Source organism: Lutzomyia longipalpis, chromosome 3 (assembly GCF_024334085.1).
Source record: "Lutzomyia longipalpis isolate SR_M1_2022 chromosome 3, ASM2433408v1".
In the NCBI taxonomy this organism is placed as follows: domain Eukaryota; kingdom Metazoa; phylum Arthropoda; class Insecta; order Diptera; family Psychodidae; genus Lutzomyia; species Lutzomyia longipalpis.
Window position 1 is genome coordinate 8,056,540 of NC_074709.1, and position 26,223 is coordinate 8,082,762.

Consider the following 26,223-nt stretch of genomic DNA (forward strand, 5'->3'; position numbering starts at 1 on the left):
GAGTTTATGCAAGAAAGAAAACAAAGGGCATAAAAACGTGAAATTACCAAATAATCCTACGATATTAATGGTTTAATTGTGTCTTAACCTCCTCCGTGAAAAGTCTTCTCAATATTCACATTGAAAACTCCTCCGCAAATGGGGAAATTTCAAGGATAATTAATCACATTGCTTAATATTTATTTCTCTGTGGAATTTTCCCGACAAATGGAAAATTTTTTCCTCTCTGTGGTTTCCATTTTTCCCCCTCACTCATCAAACGCCTTTTTATCTGTTTATTTTGACCAAAAGAAAAATTTTTCCTTTTGACAAAATTAATCATGCTCGCATGATTCCTCAAATGCCAAATGTATAAGAAAATTAGTTGGGCGGGAAAGCTTTTCGCTCTCGATCACCAATTGAAATTGGCAGAAAAAAAACGAATCTTATTGCGAGAAGAAGAAATAAAGACATTTTGGTCTGTGTGTGCGTTTAATTTGCTCATTCATTCGATTCTATGAGCTTCTCTTTTTTTCTGCCAACCCCTAATCTCTCTTCCGTCATAAAGGAAAAGTAATAAGAAATCATCAGAAGGTACAAAAACTGTGCTCCGGGGGGATATTGAGGGTGGGAGGTAGAAATAAACAAAATCCCACATCAATTATCTAATTTCTCGCAGAAAAGAAATCTTCCTTCTTTTCGTGTTTGCACAGAAAAAGTGTCTTTTCTGTGCGAGGAAAAATCTTCTATTTTCTCTTTGATCTACAAAAACATCCCACGGAATCATTTTCAATGGACAAACGGAAAATCTTTGAATTTGTCCCCGAAAATCGCCGAAATGTATGTGATGGAAAAAATTATCTATACAGGTATGTATGTAAAAGCTCTAATTTCTCTCACAAAATCAGAAGAATTTTCCCGATCCTTCAACCATTTAACACATAATTTACACAGAGACACTTTCCTGTGAAATATTCAATTAATCTTTAAAAAATAATTAATGCAAAGAAGAAAATTCGTCTAAATTTATCCTCCACTTCACATCATTGCAATAAATTAAAATAAATTCACTTTGAAGATCATTTTACCGCAAGAGAGAAAATATATTTATGCACTTTGTGTTCGATACCCCCCAACCCTTAGCTCTTCATTTACATAACCCATGAGGCAGAGAACGAGGAACCGCGCAAAAGATAAGAATTCTTGGCTCGCCACCCTCCGAAAAATATTGTGTCTCTCTTGTTTATTTTTCAAGACATTTCTGGGACACACACACCCACTCCTCCCCAACCTTCTCCCATATCGTGCTACAAGGATGAGGAAACTCCATTCGCATATCGTGGAAAATTCTCAAGCATACAAATCTCTCCATTTCCAACTGACGGAGGCATAGAAAATGTAGCCACAGGCAGGAGTGCAGAGATAATAAAACTAAGTTTTCCGCAATATTCAAACAGATGATGCCAATCTCATAAAAATAAAAATTTGTTTATTGATTCTCCACCATTTTCGCGCGAAAACACCCCCACCCCTCACAGAGAGAATTCGCGCCGTGGAACTGCATGCGCTTCGGGAAAAAAGGGTAGATTTATGATATATTTTGCATAACATTTCCTTATGGTCTCCAAATGGAAAGACAAGAAGTATTTTTTTTTATTTTGTTTGTCAGTGTATTTTATTGAGAATCCGTTGAAGATTTTAAATCTCATATAAAGCCTAAAAGCTAACAGAGAATAATTTAGTAAAATACTTTCTTTTTGTTGCAAAATACATTGAGGAGAGATCTTTTTTATTGAAAATTATCGATAGAAGGATTTTTATAAGGATTTGTATATAAATTCGGGGGTGGTTTAATTAGGGATATAAAAAATTCACCTTCCTGCACTTTTCTTTACTTTTGTTAATCTTTTTCTCATTTTGAGTAAATATTCTGAGCAGTCACTTCAAACTTTTTAAAAGAATTCTCTCGTTCAATGAATGAAAGGAGTTTATTCATAAATATATGAAAAACTTCTTCATTCATGGAACAATTTTAACCCATATTATCTTTTAGAGAATAATAAAAGAAGAAGATATCGCCAAAGAAACCACATTTTTCATTGAAATCATATAGAAAAAAACGGCAAATATTGCCACAAATAATAAGAAAAAAAATTGCGTCGCCATTTTACATTTTTCTCCCTTTAAAATTTTTAAATCTTTAAGATTTCTTTTCTTTGATTCTTTGCAAGATAAAATGTCCTTATTGTTCTACGAATGAGGAAGTTTTTCATATTCCGATGACTAAACACTTTTTGAAATACTAAGTTAATATTGGAGGTCGGAATTAGACCACGTTTCCCTATACTAAATGAAACAATATAATATTTTGAGACTCACATTTCTCCTACAAATAAGCCGTATGTAATTTAAAACTCTTTAAGAAAATTTAAAAGAAAAATGTGCTGAGATATAAGAAAAACAATCCCTCGTTGTCTGTAGAGTGAAAGATTTCGTGAAATATTACCGCGCGAATGAGCTCGTGCTGGTCATTTAAACTTTAAGTGAGATCTCCCCAATCGTGGCGAATAAACTAACCATTTATATACTTTAAAAAAGGTTCAGACCATCTGACCACATAATATTTGATTAGTGACACTAATATATTAACAGTGAGCACGAAGATCACTACTGTGTCGCTCAATTTTGCCTCCCCAGTCGCCTAGTGTTGGTCCAACTGATAACTTCGGTGCCTCTCAAAGGTGATCTTTCGGGGGAAGTTTTATTCTTTTTTTCTTTTAGTAAATTCTCTAGTCTCAATAAGACAAATTAATTCAATTCCGTGGCTATCAAGCTCCTTTTTAGAAACTTTGTAGTGCAATTTTTGTGAATATTTTGGGGAATAAAAAAAAGATTTCTTCATAGCGTGATCCTCGCGATCACGATCTTATCAGAAGAGGGATTTTGGGGTGTAACAGAGACCGAACTTTCTGGAGGCACAAGTAAAGTTCATTCTGCTAATTTCTTATTGCTTTTCTGGGCCGTCACAATGTCAATTGCGTGGATATTTCTCCGGATTTAAAGTGTCTCCCATTCATTTGTGTACCACTCGCGCACTTAAGTGACTGATTGTTGTGATCGTTTTGCAAATGTAGATTCAGGATTTAGGTTATTGGATTACTCTGGTGTTGAAAGTGTCTCTAATTCCATTTGCAAAATTTATTTTTTGCAATAATCTTCCTTCTCTTAGCTCCAGCGATTTATATTTGGGTTCAATTCAGAGATCGCGATCACGTTGATTTCACTCAAAGATCGCAAAGTAGTTAAAGATCGCGATCAAAAGAATTTTTTTTTTTAATTAAGAAAGATCATAATTAATCAGAATTTTTAGTAAAATGTAGCGATCATGAAGATTTTAGTTTAAAGATCACGATCACATTGATTTGAATCACTGATCGCGATCACGGTATATTTAATCAATAATTTAATATTCAACTCAACGATCACGGAAAATCTTTTTAAAAATGTCTCAAGAACGCGATCTTAGGCAAAAGATTGTTTTTTTCTTGTAAGAAAAAAATTTGGCGGGAATTTTGCGCGCATTCGCAAGTTGAATTAGTGAAGGAAAGCCATCCAAAAATTCACTTGAAGATCACTTAAGGCGAGTGCCTTGGGTCTTTACACCATATTCACCATAAATCAAGACGGGTTGATGCAATTGTTCTCTTATCATGCCTCCTCCAGTCTTTTTCTATTCATCCCAACACTACACATGCGTCTTGGGCAATTTGATAAGCACTGATGAGTTTAAATCATATATAAATCGTAAATTTAGTCCTAACACCGTTTCATTTGCAGATGAACCACAGTGAGAAGATGTTTATATGGTGATTGTGAATTTTGTTTCTTCCAATATTCGAGCAGTTTGCATTTTCCTTTTGAAGACAGATCATTTTGCAAGAGAAAAGTGACTTGGAAAATTCGTGTAAATATGAGTGTAAATAATCACAGTGCAAGAGATGGAGTGAGTGAGGGCAAGGGAGATGAGGAGCACCTTCTCAATCATCAGGAGAAGGAGAGCAATAATGTGAAGTGCCACCAAATGGACAATGATCACAAAGTTGCCACAAAGACCACCGAAGATCTCGAAGATCTCTTCAACAACATGCCCCTCACTGATGAGACAACATGTGGATTTTGGATATTCAAGGGGACATTCTTTCAGAGGTACAGAAGATTTTTAAAAAAAAAATTGTTAGCAAGATCAGTTAATTACCAATCAGTCCAACGTTTCGGATGGACTTCCGTTGTTAAATCAGAGAAGATCGAAAGCAAGTCTGCGGGAGATTCGCCTCCTCAAGAGACGCCTCCCCGCATTCCTCCTCATCAGTAAAGCCTTTTCGTAATTCTTTCAAATGCGCGATAATAAATTTCTCGGAATTACAATTGTCACAAATCTCCACGATCATTGTTGATTCAAGACTTTTTAGACAGCTACCAGGCAAAAAGCTCTTTTTTTGTTGCACGACATGTTTGACGCGAAAGCTACAAGGAAAGTTCACCACATTGGACTCATTAGCACAATTGAGAAGGTCAAGGAGGGTGGGCGGGAGATTTCTTTTTTGGGGGAACTAGTTTAAGGTTCTATTTTGCAGAGATTTGTAGCAAATAATACTTTTGTTTAACAAACACAAATTTGAGAAATGGAAAATCATCTTGAAGCTCTTAAAGAAATAAAGAAACTTGATGATAAAGATTCTTGCGAAATTGTGAAATAAAGTTTAAGGAAAAAGAAAAGGTAGATGGTGGATAAGAAATTGAGTAAGAAATTCAAATTTTGGGATCGATTCTGTCAAATTCTCTTTTAAAACTTCAAAGCTTAGAAAGATTTTGACAGTTGATACTTTTAATATTTTTTTACTAAATATATAGCGCAGTGAATGGAAAAAATAGATTTTCTTTTCAAAAAATCGTTTAGAAAAGTCTTTTAAGATTTCTATAGAAGATTATTTTTCATATTTTTATACATTTATACAGAATACCAAAAATTTTACAAAGCTTGAATTGTAATAAAAGAAAGATTTTTGGCAGAATTGGCCCCTTTGAAGGAAAAATTTTCAAGATTCCTAATTTACGCTTCAGTGTAACCTAAACGAAAGAGTTGATCTCTTAATCAAAATTTCAAATTAATAAAAACCTAATCAACTCTTAACGAAATTTCAAGTCCAAAACACAAGTAAAGCAATTTCTTAAGCAATTTTAATCCGAAATCGATCAATTTAAATAAATAATTGTGAAAAATTCTAGTCTGATTACAAATTTTGGGAACTTTCAAAAATATTTTTCTCAGTGTAATTTAATTTCAGTTGAACAAACTTTTGGATTACTTTTGAAAACTTAATTAAAAAAATATCCTGAGCAACAAAAGAAAACCCTAAAATTTTAATACCTTCAGATTTAAGTCTTATCCTTTTCCATGACCTAAGGAAAGCAAAATGATTCCTTCAATTCAAGCTCATGAAGATATGAAGCTTTTTTTAAGATTAAAAAAAATCTTAGATATTTTTAAATATTCTTTATTAAATTATTTTTTAAGTGATGCACAATTAGAATTATAATCAAGCTTTCCTTCAGAATACTTTACATATTTAATTTTTTTTGTACTTTTACTTGAGTCATAATGATTTTTCTTTGGGAATTTAACTCAATCTTAAAAAAAATCTTTTGAATCTTTATTTAAAAAAACTTTCAAGATTTATTTTAGAATAAAATCCCTAGACTATAGCTACTTTCCTTTCCCACCATATCAGATTAACCGTCTGTATTGTATAACTTCCAAAAATACAATAAATAATTTAAAAATCTTAATCAATTATTTAATTTCCGATAAGAAACTCCCAAGTAAGTTGAAAGAAATCACGGAGAAGGCACTCAAATAAATCTCAAGAAATAAATAGGCAGGCAATCATTTGATGTAGTCATTGCGCCCCTCCAGAGAACTGGCACACGAATGATAAGAAACTGACCAGGCGTATCGTGCCTCCCGCACCCACGGAAAAATCTTAAGCTTTGCGTCTGACTTGAGATCAATATTTGCCATGTTCTGTGGGATTAGCTGCGCGGGAAATGATCGCTGCACACGGTGTTGTTTAACTTTTCCCCCATACACATTGCAGATTTGCCAATAAGAAGGCATACGTGTTCCTCTACGGCGTCGTTGGATGCATCTTCAGTGCAACATACGCATACTTCAATGGGACCATCACGACGCTGGAGAAGCGGTACAAGATCCCGAGTAAGAACACAGGGATCCTCTCAGTGGGCAATGACATCAGCACACTCTTCATTTCGGCCATCCTCAGCTACTACGGCGGCAAAGGACATCGTCCGAGATGGATTGCATTTGGTAAGGAGGGGTGATTGATCTTGTGTGGAGTAACAGGCAGGATGAATCTCCTAGACAACCTTGTTCTATCATTTAAACATTTTTTTTTGCACAAATTTGTTTAATTGCGACTTTTCTCCGCTTAGGATTATTTACGATTGTGTTGTTTTGCGTGCTGACGGGATTGCCGCACATTATTTACGGTCCCGGGGAGAATGCACTTTCCCTGACCACAGAATATGGCGCCACATTTGACGAAAATACAACGCACGAGGTGATGGAGGCGCAGAAGATGAAGATCCTCTGCAAGGCTAACCGTAAGCTAATGCCGCCATCTTGATTTATTTCCTCAGTAGCACTGAACTTACTTTTCATTAATCTCACAGGGACAAGTGTAGATGATGAATGTGAAACGGAGGAAGGAAATCTCATGCCCCAAGTTATCCTGTTCCTGGCTCAATTAATCTCCGGTGTTGGCAGTTCACTGTACTACACACTAGGTGTATCCTACATGGATGACAACGTGAAGAAGTCCAAAACTCCAGCATTGATTAGCTTATCGTACTTCTTGAGGATGTTGGGACCAGCTATGGGCTATGCTCTGGCATCAGTTTGCCTCAAAATGTACATTTCGCCTTCGTTAACTCCCACAATAAACAACACAGATCCCAGATGGTTAGGAGCATGGTGGCTGGGATGGTTTATTCTGGCAGGAGTACTCATTGTTTTCGCTTTTCTTCTTGGTGAGTTTCCTTAATCTAAGCAGGATTTAGTTAAGAAGCTGTTAAACAGACTTCAAATGTAGCATGCTATATAACAGGCTATACAGATAGCAGGCTATACAACAGGCTATTCAGATAGCAGGCTACATAACAGACTTCTTTTAGAAAACTAGACATAATAGGCTATATAGATAGCAGGCTACACAACAGGCTTTTCCGATAGCAGGTTACATAGGAGGCTATACAGATATCAGGCTATATAACAGGCTGCAGTTAGAAAACTAGACATAATAGGCTATATAGATAGCAAGTTTAACAACAGGCTATACAGATAGCTAGATACAGAACAGACAATACAAACATCGGGCTATACAACAGGCTATACAGATAGCAGGCTACATAACAGGTTACAGTTAGAAAACTAGACATAACAGATATAATAGGCTATATAGACAACAGGCTACAAAACAGACTATACAGTTAGCAGGCTAAAGAACAGGCAATACAAACATCAGGCTACACAACAGGCTATACAGATATCAGGCTTCATAACAGGCTACAAAATAGACTACAAATAAGAAGCGTAGACTAATACACAGTTGCCAATAAACACAGACTGTTTATGCCAGGAAACTGACCTAAACAGTCTCCTAATTCTCAGTTCTTGATGCAATCTATTTAAAAATTTATCTTCCCTCCAAGGTCTCTTCCCGAAAATCCTCCCAAGAGCAGCTGCAAGGAAGCGAATAGCAGCAGAAAAAGCTAAATTGGGTATGAAAGTCGATGAAGAAGTACAAGCAGAACTACCTGCATCCATAAAAGACATGATAACAACATTCAAACGTCTGATCTCCAACAACACCTTAATGCTAAATAATCTAGCATCGATATTTTACTTTTTCGGCTATATGCCCTACTGGATCTTCACGCCAAAGTACATTGAGACGCAGTACAGGCAATCAGCATCAGTTTCTAGGTAGATAGAGTGTGGAAATGCCATTTTCTGTTGAAATTTGACACAAAATTTTCTTTTGTAGTCTGGTAACTGGTACAGTTGCACTGGTCTTCTCAGCTATTGGTGTCCTTCTGTCTGGCATTGTGATCTCCAAATTTCGCCCAAGAGCACGGTATATGGCTGCCTGGAATGTTCTCGTGGGAGGTCTTTCCGTTGTAGGAATGATCGGCTACGTATTCCTTGGATGTCCTGCTAACGACAACTCCATGGTGACGGAGTATACGGTGGCAAATACAGCAAGGGAAGCTGCGATGAATCTCCCTCAGAATTTCAGCTCATGCAACAACAATTGCCATTGCGACTATGTGAAGTATTCTCCAGTTTGCGGTGAAGATGGGAGAACCTTCATCTCTGCCTGTCATGCGGGATGCAAGCAGCAAATTATCACAGATCAGGGGAAAGTATTCACAGATTGCAGCTGTATCGACAGCAAGAACCACACAAGATCTCTAGACAATACTTTTGGGAACTACAGCACAGATTGGGATGAGGACTACGTGAAATCCACCGGAAGTGAAGTACTTTTAACTCATTTTTGTTGTAATTAATTAATTCTTTGAAAAAAAATCTTTTATAGAGCGCACTGCATGGATTCGCAACACCTGGATCGTGTCCTGTGGACTGCTACAAGCAGTTCTACCTCTTCCTGATTGTTATGTGCTTTATAAAATTCACAGGAGCCACGGGAAGAGCGTCAAATTTCCTCGTTTCCGTGCGATGTGTCGAGGAGAAGGATAAACCCGTGGCCATGGGCTTCAGTCTCATGATTATGAGTTTGTTCTCCTTCATTCCCAGTCCGATCTTTTTCGGCGCTATTCTGGATAAAACGTGCCTCGTGTGGGGGAAAACGTGCACGGGGACTGGGAATTGTTGGCTCTACGACGGGGAGACACTGAGGTGAGAGTCCTGAAGCATTTTTGCGCAAATTAAACGAATTATTCTGAAATTTCCCAAAATTCTCTTCACAAATTCTTTGCCAGATGAATGCCCCTTTGCTTATAAAAATTCTTTTGCAGGTACCTAATGAATTTCACAGCTGCTGGTTTTGTGATCATTGGAACGTTATTTGATGCGGGCGTTTGGTACTACGTGAAGGATCTCAAGATCTTTGACGACGAAGGCACAGAGACGGAGCTTAAGGAGATGAAGAAGGCAAAGGAAGCACAAATCCCGGAGAAGAAGTAAAGATCTTCCTACTAACCAACCAAATAGCTATTTTTTGTGTAAATAAAATTCTTGATGTTAAAGAAAAGAGTTTTTTTTTTGTGAGACAAGATCTAAAGACTTTATTGTTTGCCACAATCAGAGAAATGCATCAAGTGTGGACAAAATTTTCAGCGAAAAGGGGGAACCTCCGGAAGGGGAGGAAGGATATCCCGGACATGAAACTATTGTAGGGAGAACGTGCAACAGATTCCTACCGGTTGGGCTGGTTTTACATCGTCAACTCCATAATGGCGTTGACGATGTCATTGTTGTTGTTCTTCAGCGCCCGGATGGCCTTCCCGCGTGGCACATTCGCCTGCGACATCACCAGGTCAATATCCTTCTCATCCACACCCGTCTCGTCCACCTCCTCCTCATCCTCTTCCGCAATCGGGGCGACTGTTGCCGTGGTACCAGCTGCATCACCCGGAGCTGAAGATGTTTCGGGGGCCTTGAACTTCTCCGCAGCCGCAACCTGTGCCTGCTGCGACAAATCCTCAATCTTTGCCTCACCGAAGATGATGTACGTGTCACTGTGGGGATTCTTGTAGACATCTGGGTTGTTTATCACGAAGAGGATGTTCTTCGATTTGCGGATTGTCACTCGGTTGACACCCTGAATGGGCTTGAGACCCAACTTGGACATAATCTTCCGTGCCTTCTTCTCTCCACGTGACTGTTTAGCTTTGGAAACCATGTCAATTGGCAATCCTGTGGCACCACCACCGAGTTGAGTTGCTGTAGTTCCTGCATTGAAAAAAAAAACTCTCTCAATTCCCAAATAACAAAAACATCTCAAGATTCCGCCTTACCAGCATCCTCCAACTCTGGAATTGTGTCCTCGGAGTCAGTATCGCTGCCACCCTCCTCAACGGGTCTCTCCTCCGTCTCTGGGGCGGATGCTTCGGGTGTGGTTTTGATTTCCGTCAACTCTGGCATCGCTGCAAAACCACAAAGAGAAACCTTTTTTTAAATGGAAGTTTCCTGCCAACATAACCTCAATTCCCACGACAAAGGAAAACCTCCCATCAAATGCCCGCTTTGTCCCCGAATTTGCTTATTTACATTAGCTCCCGGGCAATTACCATCCAAATTGTCCCTCAACACCTCATACCCGCTAATTACCCAGCTATTTTTTCGGCAATGCACAAAAAAAACGCGAAGGTGTTGCGGGGACATTTTCAACATGCAATTTCTCCGATAAATACTAAACAATTCCCTTAGCCTACACATCATTCACATGGGGTGGATGACGAAGAAAGCCGGAAATGGTGAAAATAGGGAAAAACTTACCTATTTTGTGTGTTTTGGATTAAAATAAAAATTGAGAAAAATTACCACGCGATTTCAGAAGCGCAAAAAAAATTTCACACGCACACCTACTCAATTTTAGTGTACGCACAGTGATGTTTTATCGATGTGTGAAACATGGAAGAAACACTTTTAACCTCCTGAGCGCTGTTTGACCAACCGCCAAGCAGAGGGTCCCCGTGAGACCCTCGAATTAGTTGGTATACCACAATCGTGGCATACCAAGTATTGTAATCGTCGGAAAAACCGACCACCTCAGATCGGGCTCAAACTTGGTATGAGCACGTTTTAGACATCCCACATTACGAAAATGGTGGTGGAAAATTTTTGATCCGGCCGGCCTTCCGGCCGGCCGGCCTTCCGGTGGTCCAAACTTTACCTTATATCTCAAGAACGGTAACAGATAGAGACTTCGGGTTTGAAGTTTTATATAGAAATATGGGTGTAAAATTTCATTTTTTCGCATTTTCAAAATCCAAGATGGCCGCCGTCCGCCATATTGAAATACCGTCAACCACTTCCCTTGAAGCTAGAGATCTGAAATTTTAGTATGTTGTAGAGCTCAGTGAGATGTTTTCATTAACAAATCATACTTGAAAATCGGTCAAGCGGTTTAGCAAATATGGCGGTCTAAAGCAAAAAGTGTTTTTTCGATATAACTCGAGAACGGCTTGACCGATTTTGACCATCTTGGTATCAAATGAAAGGTATTGAGAAGCCCTACAACTGTTTAGAACATTTCAAGTTTCGAAAACATCCGCAAGAGGCGTTAAAATCAAAAACAAAAATTGCCTAAATTTAAGGGGCAATATCTCCGAATCCCGATCATAGATTTCCTTGAATTTTTGATATGTTGTAGCCTGACTTCATATCTTTTACCAGTCCGAAAATGAAGAAAATCTATGTCGCCGTTCAGAAAATATAGCCATTTGAAAAATTCTTGAATTTGAAAAGTTCTAATAGCCATATCTCTTGAACGGTCTATCTAATTTTGCTCAATTTGGTATCAAATTAAAGGTTTTGCAAAACTCTACAACTTTCTGAAACATCAGAAACCTCTAGAACCATTCCTTCAGGACAAAAAGTGCAAAAAACTGTTTTGGTAGAACAAAAATCCGCAATTTTGTGTTCTGGAGATGACCTTGAAATGTATCGAAATATACATCAGATTATAGCTTATTTCAATACCTTTCCATAACTAGTCAAGAAATTTCTGTAGGTCTTATAGAACTTCAGATATGAGCATTTTTATCTTTCATATTGATGAATTTCATAAAAAAATCAACTTTGCCTACTAATTCTGCTCACAAATTAAATTACAACGCATAGACTGACCCATCCGCGTTGTGGTATACCAACTTTAATAACTGGACGCGTTATGATTGACTTTCATGTGCGCTCTTTCGTTCTCTTTGTAATTGGGATTATATCTCGTCAAAAACAAAACGTAATTAACTATAACTGAAACAAAAGAAATAAAAAGATTTTTTTCTGGAAAATAAATTCTATTTGAGAATATTTAACCCTTTCGGGTTTTAAGGGTAAAAAACTCAGAAAATCGTCTAGGATTGAGGCGTATCGATCTCCAACTCTAGAATTTAAAAAAAAAAACAAGGTATTTCCTACAATTTTCATAAAAAAAAATTATTAAATGTTGAGATTATGTTTAATAAACTAAAAAATTAAAAAAAAGAATATCTGAAACAGGGTTTCCTACATCATTTTGTTCCAGGGAATTTATAAGAGTTAAAAATGTAATAAAAAATCATTTTTTGCCTTCATATTGAGAGAAAAATCGTAAAACTAAAATAAGTTCAACCTCTAATCAATTACAACTATACTCTATATATCAGAGAAGGCATTTCTTACACCTTATAAAATTTTCCAATAATTAAATAGAACGTGGCCGAGAGATGGTTGAAGAGGTTGAAGATCAAAATAATAGCAAAAGGGGCAAAAGGTGTAAAATTTATAGCGATTTATTGAATTTCCTGCCAAGTAAATATTGAACGTCTTGATGGCTGAGAAAGTGGGGAAAATTCATTGCATCATATAATTGCATAAGCGAGGAATCAATTCAATCAATCGTCCTCATTACTTCACCATAATTCTAATTATTAATTAACAAATTAACGAGAGATGATTTGCAAACTAAATGATGAGAGATAATTTCTCAAAATAATGAAAAGATAGAAGAAAGTTTGTTCAAAAAGTATCTATTTATATTTTTTATTACTTTCTTTGCCATTTTCTTTTCTTTTGAAAGATTTAATGTGTTTAAGGCGTCCAGTGGCCCACAAAGGGTTAATAAAATAAACTTTATCTGCCATATTTTTTTTTAAATGCGAATTAGACGCCTTCGTTTAATGTGGAGACAGATTTTATGTATTTAATGGAATTTTTCATGCTCTTTAGAACCTTAAAATAAGATCCAGGAGATATGTATTTATAACCTTCTACTCTATTCTATAATTGAAGGGAAAATTAGCATAGTTTTTGCATCTGTTGTTGAAATAAGTTTAAATTTTAACGGTTTCATCCACCATGATCAACACAAACTTTCTGTGAAAGCAAATTAACAAATAAAACAGTTTATTTAACAATTTTCCTAAACATTTTGAACTTTTTGAGCAGATCCCAAAAAAGATTACAACATAATCAACTCATTGCATCAGAAAACCTAATTTCTCGCAGAAAAACTTATCATTGCCCCTCTTGCAAAAAAAAACGTACAAAATAAGGATGAATCTGTGAGCGCATTGATAAAGAATTTTAATAAAAGGTCCGGGACAATGTTCAGTGGCTTTTTACGTGTCACAATTAGGCAATGATGAAGAAGATACCTTGTTGTATGTCTCCATGTACGATAAGGGCGGTGCGCAATATGTGTTTGATGAACTAATTCATCGGCATATGGCTCCTCTGGGACTCCGGATATTTGGGCACACACACGGGGTCTGGCCAGGCAGCTCATGCGAGTAAATGTATGCGATTTGTGACGTTTAATTGCCACGGAGGTGAGATTTATTGGATGCAATTACGTCTTGACCGCACCAGGTGATTCATGTCCCCGCGCGGTCCATCACCATCCACCGCGGCGCCAAACATCCCACCCAGCAGGCGGAAGTTGCTGTGAGCGCGCCAAAAGAAAAGCACTACAGCACCTGCGCACATCCGCGGGTGTAGCATGAAGCAGGAGGTTGAGGATGACGAAGGAGGCCCACATAGCAGACAATTCATTATAAAAAGCCACGACAGCGTGCTGCTCAACTTAGTCTGCATTTATCGCTCCACAGGTGCTAAAGTCACTGACCACACACGAGGGAAAGCTCGCTCTCACCTGGCATAAAATTCTGTGTGTTTGTGCGTTTGATCCTGCAGCCTCGCCGGAGTCATAAATCACCAAATTCCTCGTGTTTTAACAAAAAGAAAAACCAAGAGGTGAGTGCTTTTTTTTTTAAACTTCTTCTCCTCCTGAAAATTTTCCTCGTGGCTCCTTTGGGGCATTGAGGCTTACCGGAAATTCATTAATTTTCCCACCACCCTCGCATGGGGTTTGTGTTGTATAAAGAAAAGACGAACGGAAGTGTGGAAAATCAGTAAATGAAATTTCAATAATTCATTATTTCCTGCGTATGTACCTACTTAATAAAAATTACAAAATACTCATTTCCTCTAACCCAAAATACGCGCTCTTTAATTGCCGATGGAATGGCTTTAGAATTAAATAAAAAGGAATATTTTAAATTATCAAAAAAAAAACATTTAAATTGGAAAGAAAAGTGAAAGAAAATGAAAAATTTCGTGAAATTCGATCTTGAAGAAGGAAAATTATACAGGTACAGTTACCAAGGATTTATAAAGGCTTAAAAATTCAAGGAGGTTGAATTTTGGGACGCGTGTTCAACATTTGAAGATTCTTGACTTTTTGCACCTTTAAATTTAAGGATTTGTTATTCGAATCAATATTTTTTTCTAAAGTTCTTTTTATAGACCAACTCGTGCTTGAATTCTTTTCTTTATGAAAGAAAATCTTTAACAATACACGACTTAAAAACTCTAATGAAAAAAATCTTTTAGGATAAGTTCTTGCATTGTAGTTTTTCTCTTTTTGTTATTTTTATTATTTTCAAGTCGGAAGAAAATAATTTTAACAATTTTATTAAATCATTGGGGTAGATTCTATAAAAAAATCTTTTCTATTCTCTTCCTTAAAATCGAATGCTATAAAAATTTTGACATTCTATGAGGACTTTCAAAAGATTTTGACAGTTTCTTTCATTCTTTAGTCGTATTTTAAAAAGAAAAAGACTTTTCCGGAACTTTTTAAACAATTTTCTTTAAGATTTCTGGAATAAAACCGTCTATAGGTTTTCCTTTAAATAAAGATACTTTAGGAGCACAGAACTCCTTTCGGAAGCGTCGGCAGGGGACCTGCGTCTTAATTCAGCCGAATTAAAACAACTATCTCAGGAGCTTTCGACGCTGTTTGCGCGTCTTCCTTAGCGATCAGTTAAGTCTAATTTTGACGGATTGCGTCAATAACGCGTATATCTCGTTTAACGGAATTTTGGAGGGCTTTTCGGATTTTTTCTCTACTTTTTCACAATTTTCTTCAATTTCCAACATTTACAACTTTTTACTGGTCTCTTTTTTTCTTTATATTTTTTTAAAGCGCCTGTAGACCGATTTAAAAATTACTATATGTCAAAATCTTACAACACCGTCAAATTACAAGAAAAGAAAAGATTTTTGACAGAATCCACCCACTTTTTGTTCAATTTCTAGTTAATTCATTAACTTTATTAATATTTTATAAATTAATTAATATTTTTTTACTCTTAACATTATAACGCTTTCCACGTTTAACCTTTTAGCACAATGAAAGAGTTTCCTGAATGATAAAAAAGTATTTCCCTGCAATTTATTAGTTGCTTTTAATTGGCTTAACTGCGAAAACTTTTTGCATTATCATTGTATGAATGAATTGAAAATTCTCACCATAAAATAATAACCAATACCGTTGCCCTTTTCCTCGTGGGAAAGTCAACGTAAAAAAATATATCGGATTAATTGGATTAATTTCTACTTCGGTAGAATAAAAGGATTTTATTTTTGAAAAACATTTGATGATATTTCGCATTTTAATTTATTCCCTCGTGGATTTTTTGAGGTTCATCGTGCTCTTTCCGGTCGGCATTGCTATGCTGTATGGAAAGTATGTTTGTAAATTCACGAGGGAAAAAAAGGGATGATATTCAGTTCATCCCCTCAATACATGTTGTGCAATAAAACGAAGGGGTTGTAAAAAGTTTTTGATGATACGAAAATGGACTTAAATTCCCCAAAGGTTTCTTTCAACCATTAATTTATGAATTGAATGAGTTATTAAAAACTATCTTTTCTACTTTCACAAATTATACGAATTATACGAAAGATTTAAACTCTGTGCCGTTAAAGCGTTTTAAAATAAGATTTTTAAATGTTTTTTTAAGAGAATTTTATAGTGTTGTAATTTTATTTAGTTGATTGCTTAATAATCTAAAAAGCCTCTAGGAAGGAAACGTAGAAATTCACCCCATTCACCAACTTTCCCAATAACTCCGTCATTATTGCCCATGCAGAAAGAATCAATACCTACGAAAGTTCGTATCCTTATCTTGAGCGTTCTTGCGATAATTTATCGAGAACACGTTCAACATTTTTGCTGGGAAATTGAAAAGAAAACAGAGAGAAAGTCATGCGTCGGCTGAAAATGATTTAAATATTCAAATCAAATGGGAATTAATCAATTTAGAAAGAAATAATTTGATCGCGATTCCCTCAACCTCTAACCCTCTCTCCCTTAAATCTATAATTCAGGTGAAATCCCAAAAAGAGGCAAAAAAACGCGGGGGTGTTAAAGAAAATGAGTAAATAGCAAAAATTCTAAATAAGAATGACTTTTTCGCGCGCAAATAAATGAATGTACGTGGATGGAAAGGCGACGTGGAAAAAAAAGTACTTCATGACTTTGTATGATGTGAATATCAATGCAGAAAAGGACGAGAGACGCATCTCCTTCAAGAAGCTCACTAGGCGATTGGGGGTGAAGACAACCAGAGAGATTGATAAGCAATGTACGGAGGGAAATGCTCAATTGACTGGCTGTATTTAAATTACCTGCCGTATTGAGAGGCTTGATCGATTAATTAACTTACTCATGTGCTTCGAGGGGATGGATTAAAATAGTTCCTCGTTGGAGTGGAGTTAATGCACCCTAATTGCAAGCAGGGAGATTTTAAATTGTGCATAAAAATAGCTCGCCAGAACTTCTTGCAATTTCCCTTCGGAAATGGAATTTATTGGAATTTCTTTGAGAAAAATTCTATATTTTCTATAACAATTCTAATAAGAAAAAGACGTTTCCTTAAGTTTTCCTTTAAAGCTTCAAGGGAGATTGCAAAGAATGTTATGCGCATTTCAAGGAGTAAGTCCCCCGCATGCAACCAAAATTGGTTTTTAAATTATTGTAAGGGATCATTAAAGGTTCAAAATAAGCGTGGTCATTTCCCGGAAAAGCGCTGGGAAACCTACGAATTTTCCGATTTTCTGTTTAACCTATATTGATTTATTTCTCAATTTCTAGCAATTGTAGAATATTGCGATTGGTGTCAAATGAAAGCTGTATCAATGCTTAATATTATATATTAAAACCATTTTTCAAAATGCACTAGAAGGTGAAAATTCGGAAAGATTTTCCGATCACGCATTTTTCTTTCACCTCCCATTTCCACAATATTGCATGGGACCACCTGGAACATCCCTTATTTTGTAGCATTTTTAATTATCTTTCATTTGGTATAGCACTTGGTGGGGAAATCCACTGGGAAAACTCGCTACAGAATGATTTTCCAAAGTTAAACACATTTTCGCGTTGGAAGAAAAGAGATAAACGATTTCTCCTCTTTGATGTTTCCAGAATGTTCTAAGAATTCCCCTTGAAAAAATTGTCTATCTCTTTTTCTCCAATGTGAAAACGTGCTTAACTTTGGAAAATCATTCTGTAGCGAGTTGTAAACCAATTTTGGTTGCATGCCGGGGACTTACTCCTTGAAATGCGCATAACATTCTTTATATTTGAGGAAAAATTGAAAAGTTTCCCTCAATTGACGTGTTTTGTAATTAATTTTGTAATTTATAGCAAAAGGATTTTAAGGGAATTTGAAGTTTTGAAAACACGGAAAATTTTTGGAGACATTTTGTGTTGGAAGAAAATTTTAAAGCGAAGGCAATAATTTAGGAATAATTATAAGAATCCCGATTAGAGCGTTAGTTTCCAACTCAGTAATTAAAAGCTAATAAAATTGCCGCCAAATAAAATCAGATAAAAGCAAAATGCACCTCTTGATGATAAAATGATAGAGAATAAATCATGTCCAATGAGCGATTACCTTTAAATTTAATTAACAATAAAAAAGCACAAGACTTATGGCTGAACTTTAATATGTTAATTTACCATTTAACAATGCCAATAGACAAGGTCGTGTAGCTTGGGGCTTTGGGGAGGCGTTGAAATGGGTCTCCAAAAGGTTAATCGCAATAGTGACATCCCCTTTTTGGTGTATAGATGATGATATAAAAAGCCAATAATGGAAGAAAAGCGTGCGATTGTGGGTGATATTTAGGGTTGAATGTGTGTGTGGAAGAAAAGAGAGCTGCAAAAGAGAAAATCCCACCACCTGTTGGCACGCATGGGTGTCAATGTGGGGCTGGGATAATGTGGTAAAATGGATATTAGAATTAATGGAAAATAATTGCATTATTGGATTGCGGTGGGCTCCGTGACGACGCTCTCGAGAGGGTTCTCCCTTCATTTGCATACTGATTCATTAGCTAAAAATCTATTAATGAGAGCAAAAACCGTATAACGGGTGTGGGTGAGAAAATGCGCGGGAAAATACCACAAACGTGCGTAATAGAATATCACTCCACCAGCAGACTGGTGTGATTTTCTGACCTGAATCTCCTCTTAAAGGATGCCCCAGTTCTTCCATCCAACAAAGGATATTCTTTTTTTTTACCGCTAATGTTGGTTTTCCGCTAAAGCGAAGCAAAAAGTCAAATAGTTCAAAGACTTTTGTGACTGAGAGGTAATTTATATCGGTGTTGGAACTCCTAAGGGAAATTCAATGAGGAAAGTTTTAATTTTGAATAGATAGTAAAGTTTTTTATTTCACCTCAAACACTATATTATTGTTTCGGAATCCATTTGGGAGAACTATGTGGTCATTTGCTGTGAAATTTTGCAAAGCCCCCAGAGTATCTCAAAATACATTTTCCGCTAATCCCGCGTGATTGCAAACACACACACACACACAGAAAAAAAGAGTTGAATTCACCTCAACGCGGAAAATGTTGGTGGAAACTAAATTTTCCCCCAACAGTATTGATATAAATATTTAATTGAAGCGCGCGCGAGTGCTGGAATAATTCAATTCGCACAAGTTTAGCGTATCAATTTATTTGTGTAAAGCAATTTGCAATGAACATGCATCGCAGGGATTCGCACTCCTCCCCTAAGGCGTACATACATAGCAGGGATCTCCTGCCATTAGATGCTTCGTCTAATTTTATATAATGCACTTTAATGTGTTTTAGTAATTTAATTGATTCCACCCCAGCTTTCCTCCCACGGCATCATCTTCATAGCATCTTCATTGGATTCATCAGGCTTATCGGAGCTATCTCTGCTTCTTCATTTGGATTTTCTTCAAGTTTCATCTATATTCTATCAAGTTTTCTTAACTTTCTTTATCACAATAGGAACGTATTTCATTTCAAGACAAAGTAAAAAGTCTTTAAAAAAAAAAGTTAATCATTGGATTTGAACCCACGGCTTTATGCTCACTGATCCGTGCACTAAACGTTCAACCCAAAAAGGTCACAATAAGGACAACAATGTAGTTTAACATTTTTCTACGCAAAATACGTCACACATATGTATGTACATACATATTTTTACGTGGAAATAAACCTGTGTAGGTTGGGGAGAAAAAAAAGCGTTTATGCCTGGATTAAATATAGTTACAACCCGGATAGGGATGAATGGGATGAATGTGGGGGATGATTTATCATTGTGCCATGCAGTGCTCATTAAAACACGCAACGAACGCATAGCTAATTCGCACCTTGGGATATAATTTTCCCGCGACTTGTTGCTCATTTTGGGGGGCCGTTAATTGCACACAGTGTCAACGACCAAAAGGGCAATAAAGGAGTGGCACAGAGGAGATTAACCCCTTGTGAGAAAATTATTCCATGTCTCCAATTTATGCTGTTGAACACCGTGGTGCATTGACACCCCCAAACATCGAACATAGCGATTATCTACCCCGGAAAATCTATGCAAAAATTTCCCACCTGCCCTGCATGTCGCGCGCAAATATTGTGTAGGATTTAATAGCTGTTTGACTGCATAATTGATGCAAATATTTTGGGGGAAATAACATCAAAGTCATTGCTTAATTCATGTTACACATTCAATATTTAATCGGGGTTAATTTTGTGGTATTTGAGGTCACAATGTTGCTGCATATTTGCTCAATGCATAATTTATTTGCACATCGCGAACCGGGATTGAGACGCATGAAAATCAGCCCTGAATTCTAAACCACTACCGTAAAAAAATCCTTCTGACGTGATTGAATTTTCCACGGGTCGTTTTTGGAAAAGTTTTCGCATGAGTAACCGCATTTTATTGAAAATTTTCAGCGAGACTTTCCCATACTCTGTCTCATATAAACGTACATAATACATGTATATGAGAAAAGCCAAAGCGTGGAAAGGTGAAAAGCGTGTCTTGATGCTGGATTAACGGCGCATCTTTCAGGGGGTGGAGGATGTGAGTCTCATTGAGGACGACAAGAGTGTCGAATTAGAAGCTCTCCTGCTAATGGAGAACAAGCAGGAACTTGTTCCACATGATTACCATCCTTTTCCAAGGGAAGAATTAATCTCTTCACATGGAAATGTTTGAATTTATTTCAATCCAAACCCCTTTAGGAAAATCGATTCATTTTAGGGTTTACTCTTTTTTTTTACCCCTTTCGAAAACAATGGGAAATATACTACGAATATTAATTACATGCTAATTTACATTTGAGTGGAGATGATATTAACCAATTGTCTCAATATTTTATACATTAATCATCTATCAGGCTGGATGAAAAAGATTAAGGAAGCTGGGCTGAAGAGGGACTGAATAAAATATTTTTTGCAGCCTCTCTTAGAATTTGAAGCCAAATTCTATGAATAGATTTTTCATAGAAAAAGAAGATTATTCGTATGGGAAAAACCTTTACACAATGAACAGGTGTTTAACAGTTTAAATAGTTTTCAAAAAATCCCCTTTACGTCTTTAGCGACATCTATTTTTTTTAATTTCCTCTGTAAGCTCTGTAAACAAGGACGCCGTGACGCCATTTTATTTAGCCACCATTTTGATTTCTTTAGTTTTTTAGGAATTCCCGCGATATCTTCTACAAAACTCTTTCGATTTTAACACAATTGAGCTCAAATAATAGCTTATTTAATGGCACTAACTGGTAGAAATACAATTGATGAAGGAATATGTTTTTCTCTGTAAATGTCGATAATCTCGATAATACAATATTCCTATATGTGAAACTTTCAAACCCACAATTTAATAGAGAAAATACTTAACAAGGTGCAACAGAATATCTTATCAAAACACTTTTATTCAAAGAGAAATACTTCTGTGACGCAAAATAACTCCTCGCCTAGAAGATAGTTGAATAAATATTTCTTATTCATCATTCTCCGTTGGAAAATAGCTCAAGAAAATGCGCTGAGAGGAAATTAATTCGCTATAACAATCACCTATTTTTGTGCCTTCATCCCCTCTTTTACACCTCTTTGGTGCTTTCATTGTGATGAGCCACACTGTGAGTCATCATTCTCTTTTACAAAAGAACAATTTGCATAACAATTTGTTGTTTTTGTCTGTAAACTTTTGAACTAGAATTGCAAGAAAATACGCATTTTTCTTAAATTAAAGACATGTTTTAGACTTTATTGAATTTTGTGATTTTTTGGGTTTTTTTTTTAAATTCTTTTTATAGATTTTCCAAAGATGGTGGCTTCAACAATCCTGCCTGCATTCCTCATCCTTGCCATTGCTTTATCACTAACCCGTTGTGAAACAAATCAAGATGATTTCCAGGCCAGCGATATGAAGAGTGACGGTGAGATTTTTTTCCCACTCATTAAACCAACGCAATTCAAAGGAAATGCGTAAATTTCCTTTTTGTCTTTTACCTTTCTCTCTCAGAAAATCATGCCCAATATGAAAATTATGCTCAAGGATATCGCATTTCCTTTCATTGTAAGATAATATCCTCTATTGTGTATCGTCTTTCATTGATTTTTCATGGTTATCCCTTTTTTATTGATTTTAATTTTTTTTATTCAGCAATTAAAAGGCCATTCTTCGTGGGTAGTCGCTATGGGAGATCTCAGTACTACGGCCCTAAAGCCCTGAGGCAAGTCAACGTGGCACCACGAAATGATCGCTTCTTCCTCGGCTCGAGGTACGGGAAACGCTCTCAGGAGCTCATGACAACACTTTCCGATCAGAACTTCTCAGCGGCATCCAATGATGCGTGGCTCATGTGTATCTATACTGGCGTATCGAATCTCTACCGGTGCAATGGGTAAGGAAAATCCCGGAAAATTCATGCGAAAATTATCTCTTTAAATAAATTTCATTCTAAACTGAATTAAAAAAACAGAAATTGAAATAAATTGTCTGGAAAATCTTTATTTCATTTCTCCTATTTTACCGAACATAGGGTGAAATTCACTAGTCAGGCAGTTTTCTTAAGTTTCTTTAAAAAAAACTTAAAATTTCTGAAGAAAAATTTAAGATTCTTAGGGTGGAATTTACTACTCAGTCGGGCTTAAAAATTCAAGTCGCTTTAATAATAATAATAATAATAATATTTATTTATCATTAAATTAGTGGTCCGCCCCTCTTACAATAATGACTACTAGAACAAAAAGTGAATAGAGAAAAAGAAGGAAAAGGAAGAAAAACAAGTAAAATAAAAATAATAAAAAAAAAGTCAAAAATAAAAAAAAAAAATAAAAATTAAAAAAATAAAAAATAGATGAAAAGTTAAGATTTCCTCTCAGACTGAAGGTATGCCACCACATTATCTACAGAGGATCTAGCGGTGGCAGGAAGGGAGTTGTAAAGAACAACACCCTTGTGAAAAAGAGTATTCGCTAGATGATTCGAGCGTGCAGCCGGAACTTAAGGGTAGAATTCACTACTCAGTCGGGCTTAAAAATTTAAGTCTGTTCTTAAGTCGATCTTAAGGTTTTAAGTCAATTTTTATAAGACCGACTTAAAAATTCTAAGTTAGACTTAAAAAAACTGACATAAAACGTTAAGACCGACTTAAAAACTCTAAGTCAGATTTAAAAAGTCTTAAAGTCTTTAGTCTTTAATTTTAAAGTATTTTTTAAAGTTTATAAAAAACTGACTTAAAACCTTAAGAGTCTGGTTTTAAGTTTTAAGTTTTAAGAGTTTTAAGTCAGTTTTTTAAAGTCTAGCTTAGAATTTTTAAGTCGGTCTTATAAAAACTGACTTAAAACCGTAAGACCGACTTAAGAACAGACTTAAATTTTTAAGCCCGACTGAGTAGTGAATTCTACCCTTAAGTTCTTTTTTTTTAAAGAAAACTTAACATTTCTTAACTAAGTCGAGCTCAATGTATATTTTTGATAATTTTTACAAATTCCAGTGTCAGAAAGGGATCAGAAAAAATCATCGAAAAATATGCATTTAGCCCCATTCAGCCTGACTGAAGATATCTTAAGTTTCGCTTAAAAAAACTTAAAAATCTTAAATATTTCTTAGGAAATCTTAAGTTTTTTCCTAAAGAATCTTAAGAAATCATTAAGAATCTTAAGAAAAAATTAAGTCTTAAGGAATCTTAAGTCTGTCTGAATAGTGAATTTCACACATAATTGTTATAATGAATTTTCCAAGTGGTGTTTATCTGAATAAAACTATTCGGATCTTCGGAAATATTCGGTTAATTGACCAATATTCGAATAATTCGCTAAAAAAATCAAAATATTGATTTTTATTCCTCAAATGGCTCAGATTGCGGAGAAGCCTGAAAAATATTTAATTTCAGCCACAAAAAAACTTAATTTAAGCTGAAAAGTAAATTCAACCCGAAACATGCTAAATTCAAGCCTAAGAAAGGCTAAATTCAACCATAAAAATATTTTTTCAGACTTAAAAAGGCAGAGATTGATGAACAAAAGCTAAAAAATATTTAATTCATACACAGAAAAGATAAAAAGTTGTAAATTCACAAAGAAAACTAGTAAATTCAACCCGAAACGTGCTAAATTCAAGCCTAAAAGCAGATATTATTCGGTTTTAAATTTTAAAAAAGCTTAAAAAATAATTAATTTAAGCCTAAGAAGTAATAAATTCAATCCATAAAAAAGCTAAGTTTGTTTTTATTTTTATTCGAGTTTTATTCGACTTTTATAAAGGGATGTTTATGATGAACTTTAAATATTCAGATCTTCGTAAATATTCGGATTAATCGCCAAAGAAATCAAAAAATTAGTTTTTAGTCCTAAAATGGCTCATTTTGAGAAGCAGAATGCCTGAAAATATTATTTAAACCCAAAAAAGGTGTAAATTTAAGCCGAAAAGTAGTTCTAAATCTAAAAATTTAAGTTGAGAAATGATTGAATTCAAGCCGAAAAATATATTTTGGCTTTCAGTTCTAAAAAAGCACAGATTTGTGAGCAAAAGCTTAAAAAATATTGAATTTTAATTCAAAAGTGATTAAATTCGAGCCCAAAAAGGACTAAATTCAAGCCTAAAAATAGTAAATTCAAGCCGAAAAGTAATAAATTCATTTTTCGGTTTTGATTTATTCAATTTTAAGTAAGAGATGTGAAAGAAAATATTCAAATCATCGGAAATATTCGGATTATTCGTCAAAAAACCAAAATATTCGACAGATAAACACCCCTTGGAATTTTCCTTTGCTGAATTAAAGCATAAAAATGCACTTTTCGTTAGAAAAAAATCCCTCCTGAGGTAAGAAACCTCACTGGACGCCTCAACCATAATTCAATACACTCAATTTCGTTGTCAATCCATCACACCCATTAATCTCATGTCACCCCTTTTGGCCCCATCGTCATAACTTTCCCTTTTTCCACCCACACACACACACGCTGGACCAAAAGGAATGAGAACAGCAGCCCCAGTGATACAGGCGCTGAGTAAAGAAGGATACACCACAAATTTATGTAACGACGCGGACAACAGGGAGACGAAGGAGCGAGAGAACACAGGGATGAAAACCCGCAGAAGATTTTAATTTAATAAAAATTAATTTAATTATTGCAAATACGTATATAAACTATGTAAAATTGCCACACGCTAGTTCGGAGAAATGTATAAAAAAAAGCACTTCCTTTGGCCCCTTTTTCTATACATAATACTTAATTAATTGCCTTCTGATTTTCTTTTAAGCAAACAAAATACGTGTGTATGGAAAAATTATGGCTGGAAATTTTACCATGCGCTTCTAAATGTTATTAAAATAAAAGAAAAATAAAATGAAATTAGCAGCAAGAAGAGAGAGAATTTTTTTTCTTCTAAGCATTATTTTGTTTGCTTGCATATTATGCTAAATGAGGAAGAATAAAGAGTAACAAAGACCTAAACAAATGAAATTAATGTAATATTTTAAGGAGAGATGGTATGAGCTATCAAATTATTGTAATCAATCTATAAATATATACAAAAAAATGTAATTAAATTGAAGAAATGTTAATAAAATAGAAAGGAGTAATGTTTTATTTCCTTGTTCTCAAAGCATCGCACAAATAAAGTCTATTCTTCTTCTTTGGGAAAATCTCCTTAAATCTTGTGTGAAAAATATAAATCAATGGAAATCCTCGCAGGATTCAGCTTTGAATGCAAAATGCACTCAATACAACCCACTCCTTTTTATTTCTGTTTTTTCCTGAACCTCTAATTTTCCCCACACAACGAGTTTTCACGTCAACACGGAGGAAAATGGTGAGAAAAATCTTTCCATTGAGGGAGAATTGATTTTGTACACCGCACAGAATTGTTCTTTATTGCTTCACTTTTACTTTCTTTGGCTCACACAGCGAGAATTTTCTTCATGCAATTTATGAGAGTTTTAAATTCAAATTTGTGATTTAATAATCTTTTTTTTTTTGCTCTTTAAGAAAGTTTTGGGCTTTGTATTTTAGCACTGAATTTGGTGATAAATTAAATCAATTTTAATAATTTTTTGTAGGTAATATGTACCTACAGTTTTTTTGAATTTGCGCGATAAATCAATTTCTTAACCAAAATAATTAAAATTTCGTACAAAAAATTCCAAAACTTTTCCTTTAACCAAATTTATTTGAATTTTATGAAAATTAAATTTTTTTTACCATTTTTTGACACTCAAAATCAATAAGGAAAATTTTCTGAGTATACTATGTAGTTGCACTGGGCAAATCTAGTTAAAGGAAGTAATATTGGGAAACAGCTCTTCAAA

The 26,223-nt window shown here is 35.4% G+C and overlaps 3 protein-coding genes across 3 annotated transcripts; 2 read left to right on the forward strand and 1 right to left on the reverse strand.

The window, feature by feature from the left end:
- The first annotated feature begins 2,674 nt into the window (after window positions 1-2,674).
- On the forward strand, window positions 2,675-9,332 carry LOC129791830 (solute carrier organic anion transporter family member 74D). Its single transcript, XM_055830383.1, has 9 exons — window positions 2,675-2,720; window positions 3,817-4,185; window positions 6,135-6,364; window positions 6,490-6,660; window positions 6,730-7,086; window positions 7,768-8,041; window positions 8,103-8,598; window positions 8,658-8,977; window positions 9,097-9,332. Exons 2-9 carry the CDS (start codon window positions 3,950-3,952, stop codon window positions 9,263-9,265), a joined length of 2,253 nt encoding a protein of 750 aa, XP_055686358.1. The 5' UTR covers window positions 2,675-2,720; window positions 3,817-3,949; the 3' UTR covers window positions 9,266-9,332.
- Window positions 9,333-9,335: 3 nt separating this feature from the next.
- On the reverse strand, window positions 9,336-10,682 carry LOC129791971 (nascent polypeptide-associated complex subunit alpha). The gene is made up of 3 exons (XM_055830662.1): window positions 10,580-10,682; window positions 10,099-10,227; window positions 9,336-10,033 (listed from the first exon to the last, which is right to left on the reverse strand). The coding sequence occupies exons 2-3, from the start codon at window positions 10,223-10,225 to the stop codon at window positions 9,516-9,518; spliced, it is 645 nt and encodes a 214-aa protein (XP_055686637.1). The 5' UTR covers window positions 10,226-10,227; window positions 10,580-10,682; the 3' UTR covers window positions 9,336-9,515.
- Window positions 10,683-13,775: 3,093 nt separating this feature from the next.
- Window positions 13,776-25,502, forward strand: LOC129792013 (RYamide neuropeptides). Its single transcript, XM_055830727.1, has 4 exons — window positions 13,776-14,038; window positions 21,721-21,843; window positions 22,071-22,311; window positions 24,887-25,502. Exons 2-4 carry the CDS (start codon window positions 21,732-21,734, stop codon window positions 24,924-24,926), a joined length of 393 nt encoding a protein of 130 aa, XP_055686702.1. The 5' UTR covers window positions 13,776-14,038; window positions 21,721-21,731; the 3' UTR covers window positions 24,927-25,502.
- Window positions 25,503-26,223: the final 721 nt, after the last annotated feature.

What these genes read in the sequence shown, in the direction of transcription:
- LOC129791830 (XM_055830383.1), top strand. Translation starts at nt 3,950, where the DNA reads ATGAGTGTAAATAATCACAGTGCAAGAGATGGAGTGAGTGAGGGCAAG. An exon ending in CAATCAGCATCAGTTTCTAG is followed by an intron (nt 8,042 to 8,102) that starts GTAGATAGAGTG and finishes TTTCTTTTGTAG; the next exon opens with TCTGGTAACTGGTACAGTTG. An exon ending in TACGACGGGGAGACACTGAG is followed by an intron (nt 8,978 to 9,096) that starts GTGAGAGTCCTG and finishes ATTCTTTTGCAG; the next exon opens with GTACCTAATGAATTTCACAG.
- LOC129791971 (XM_055830662.1), bottom strand. Translation starts at nt 10,225, where the DNA reads ATGCCAGAGTTGACGGAAATCAAAACCACACCCGAAGCATCCGCCCCA. An exon ending in TCCAGAGTTGGAGGATGCTG is followed by an intron (nt 10,034 to 10,098) that starts GTAAGGCGGAAT and finishes TTTTCAATGCAG; the next exon opens with GAACTACAGCAACTCAACTC.
- LOC129792013 (XM_055830727.1), top strand. Translation starts at nt 21,732, where the DNA reads ATGGTGGCTTCAACAATCCTGCCTGCATTCCTCATCCTTGCCATTGCT. An exon ending in CAGCGATATGAAGAGTGACG is followed by an intron (nt 21,844 to 22,070) that starts GTGAGATTTTTT and finishes TTTTTTATTCAG; the next exon opens with CAATTAAAAGGCCATTCTTC. An exon ending in AATCTCTACCGGTGCAATGG is followed by an intron (nt 22,312 to 24,886) that starts GTAAGGAAAATC and finishes CTGGACCAAAAG; the next exon opens with GAATGAGAACAGCAGCCCCA.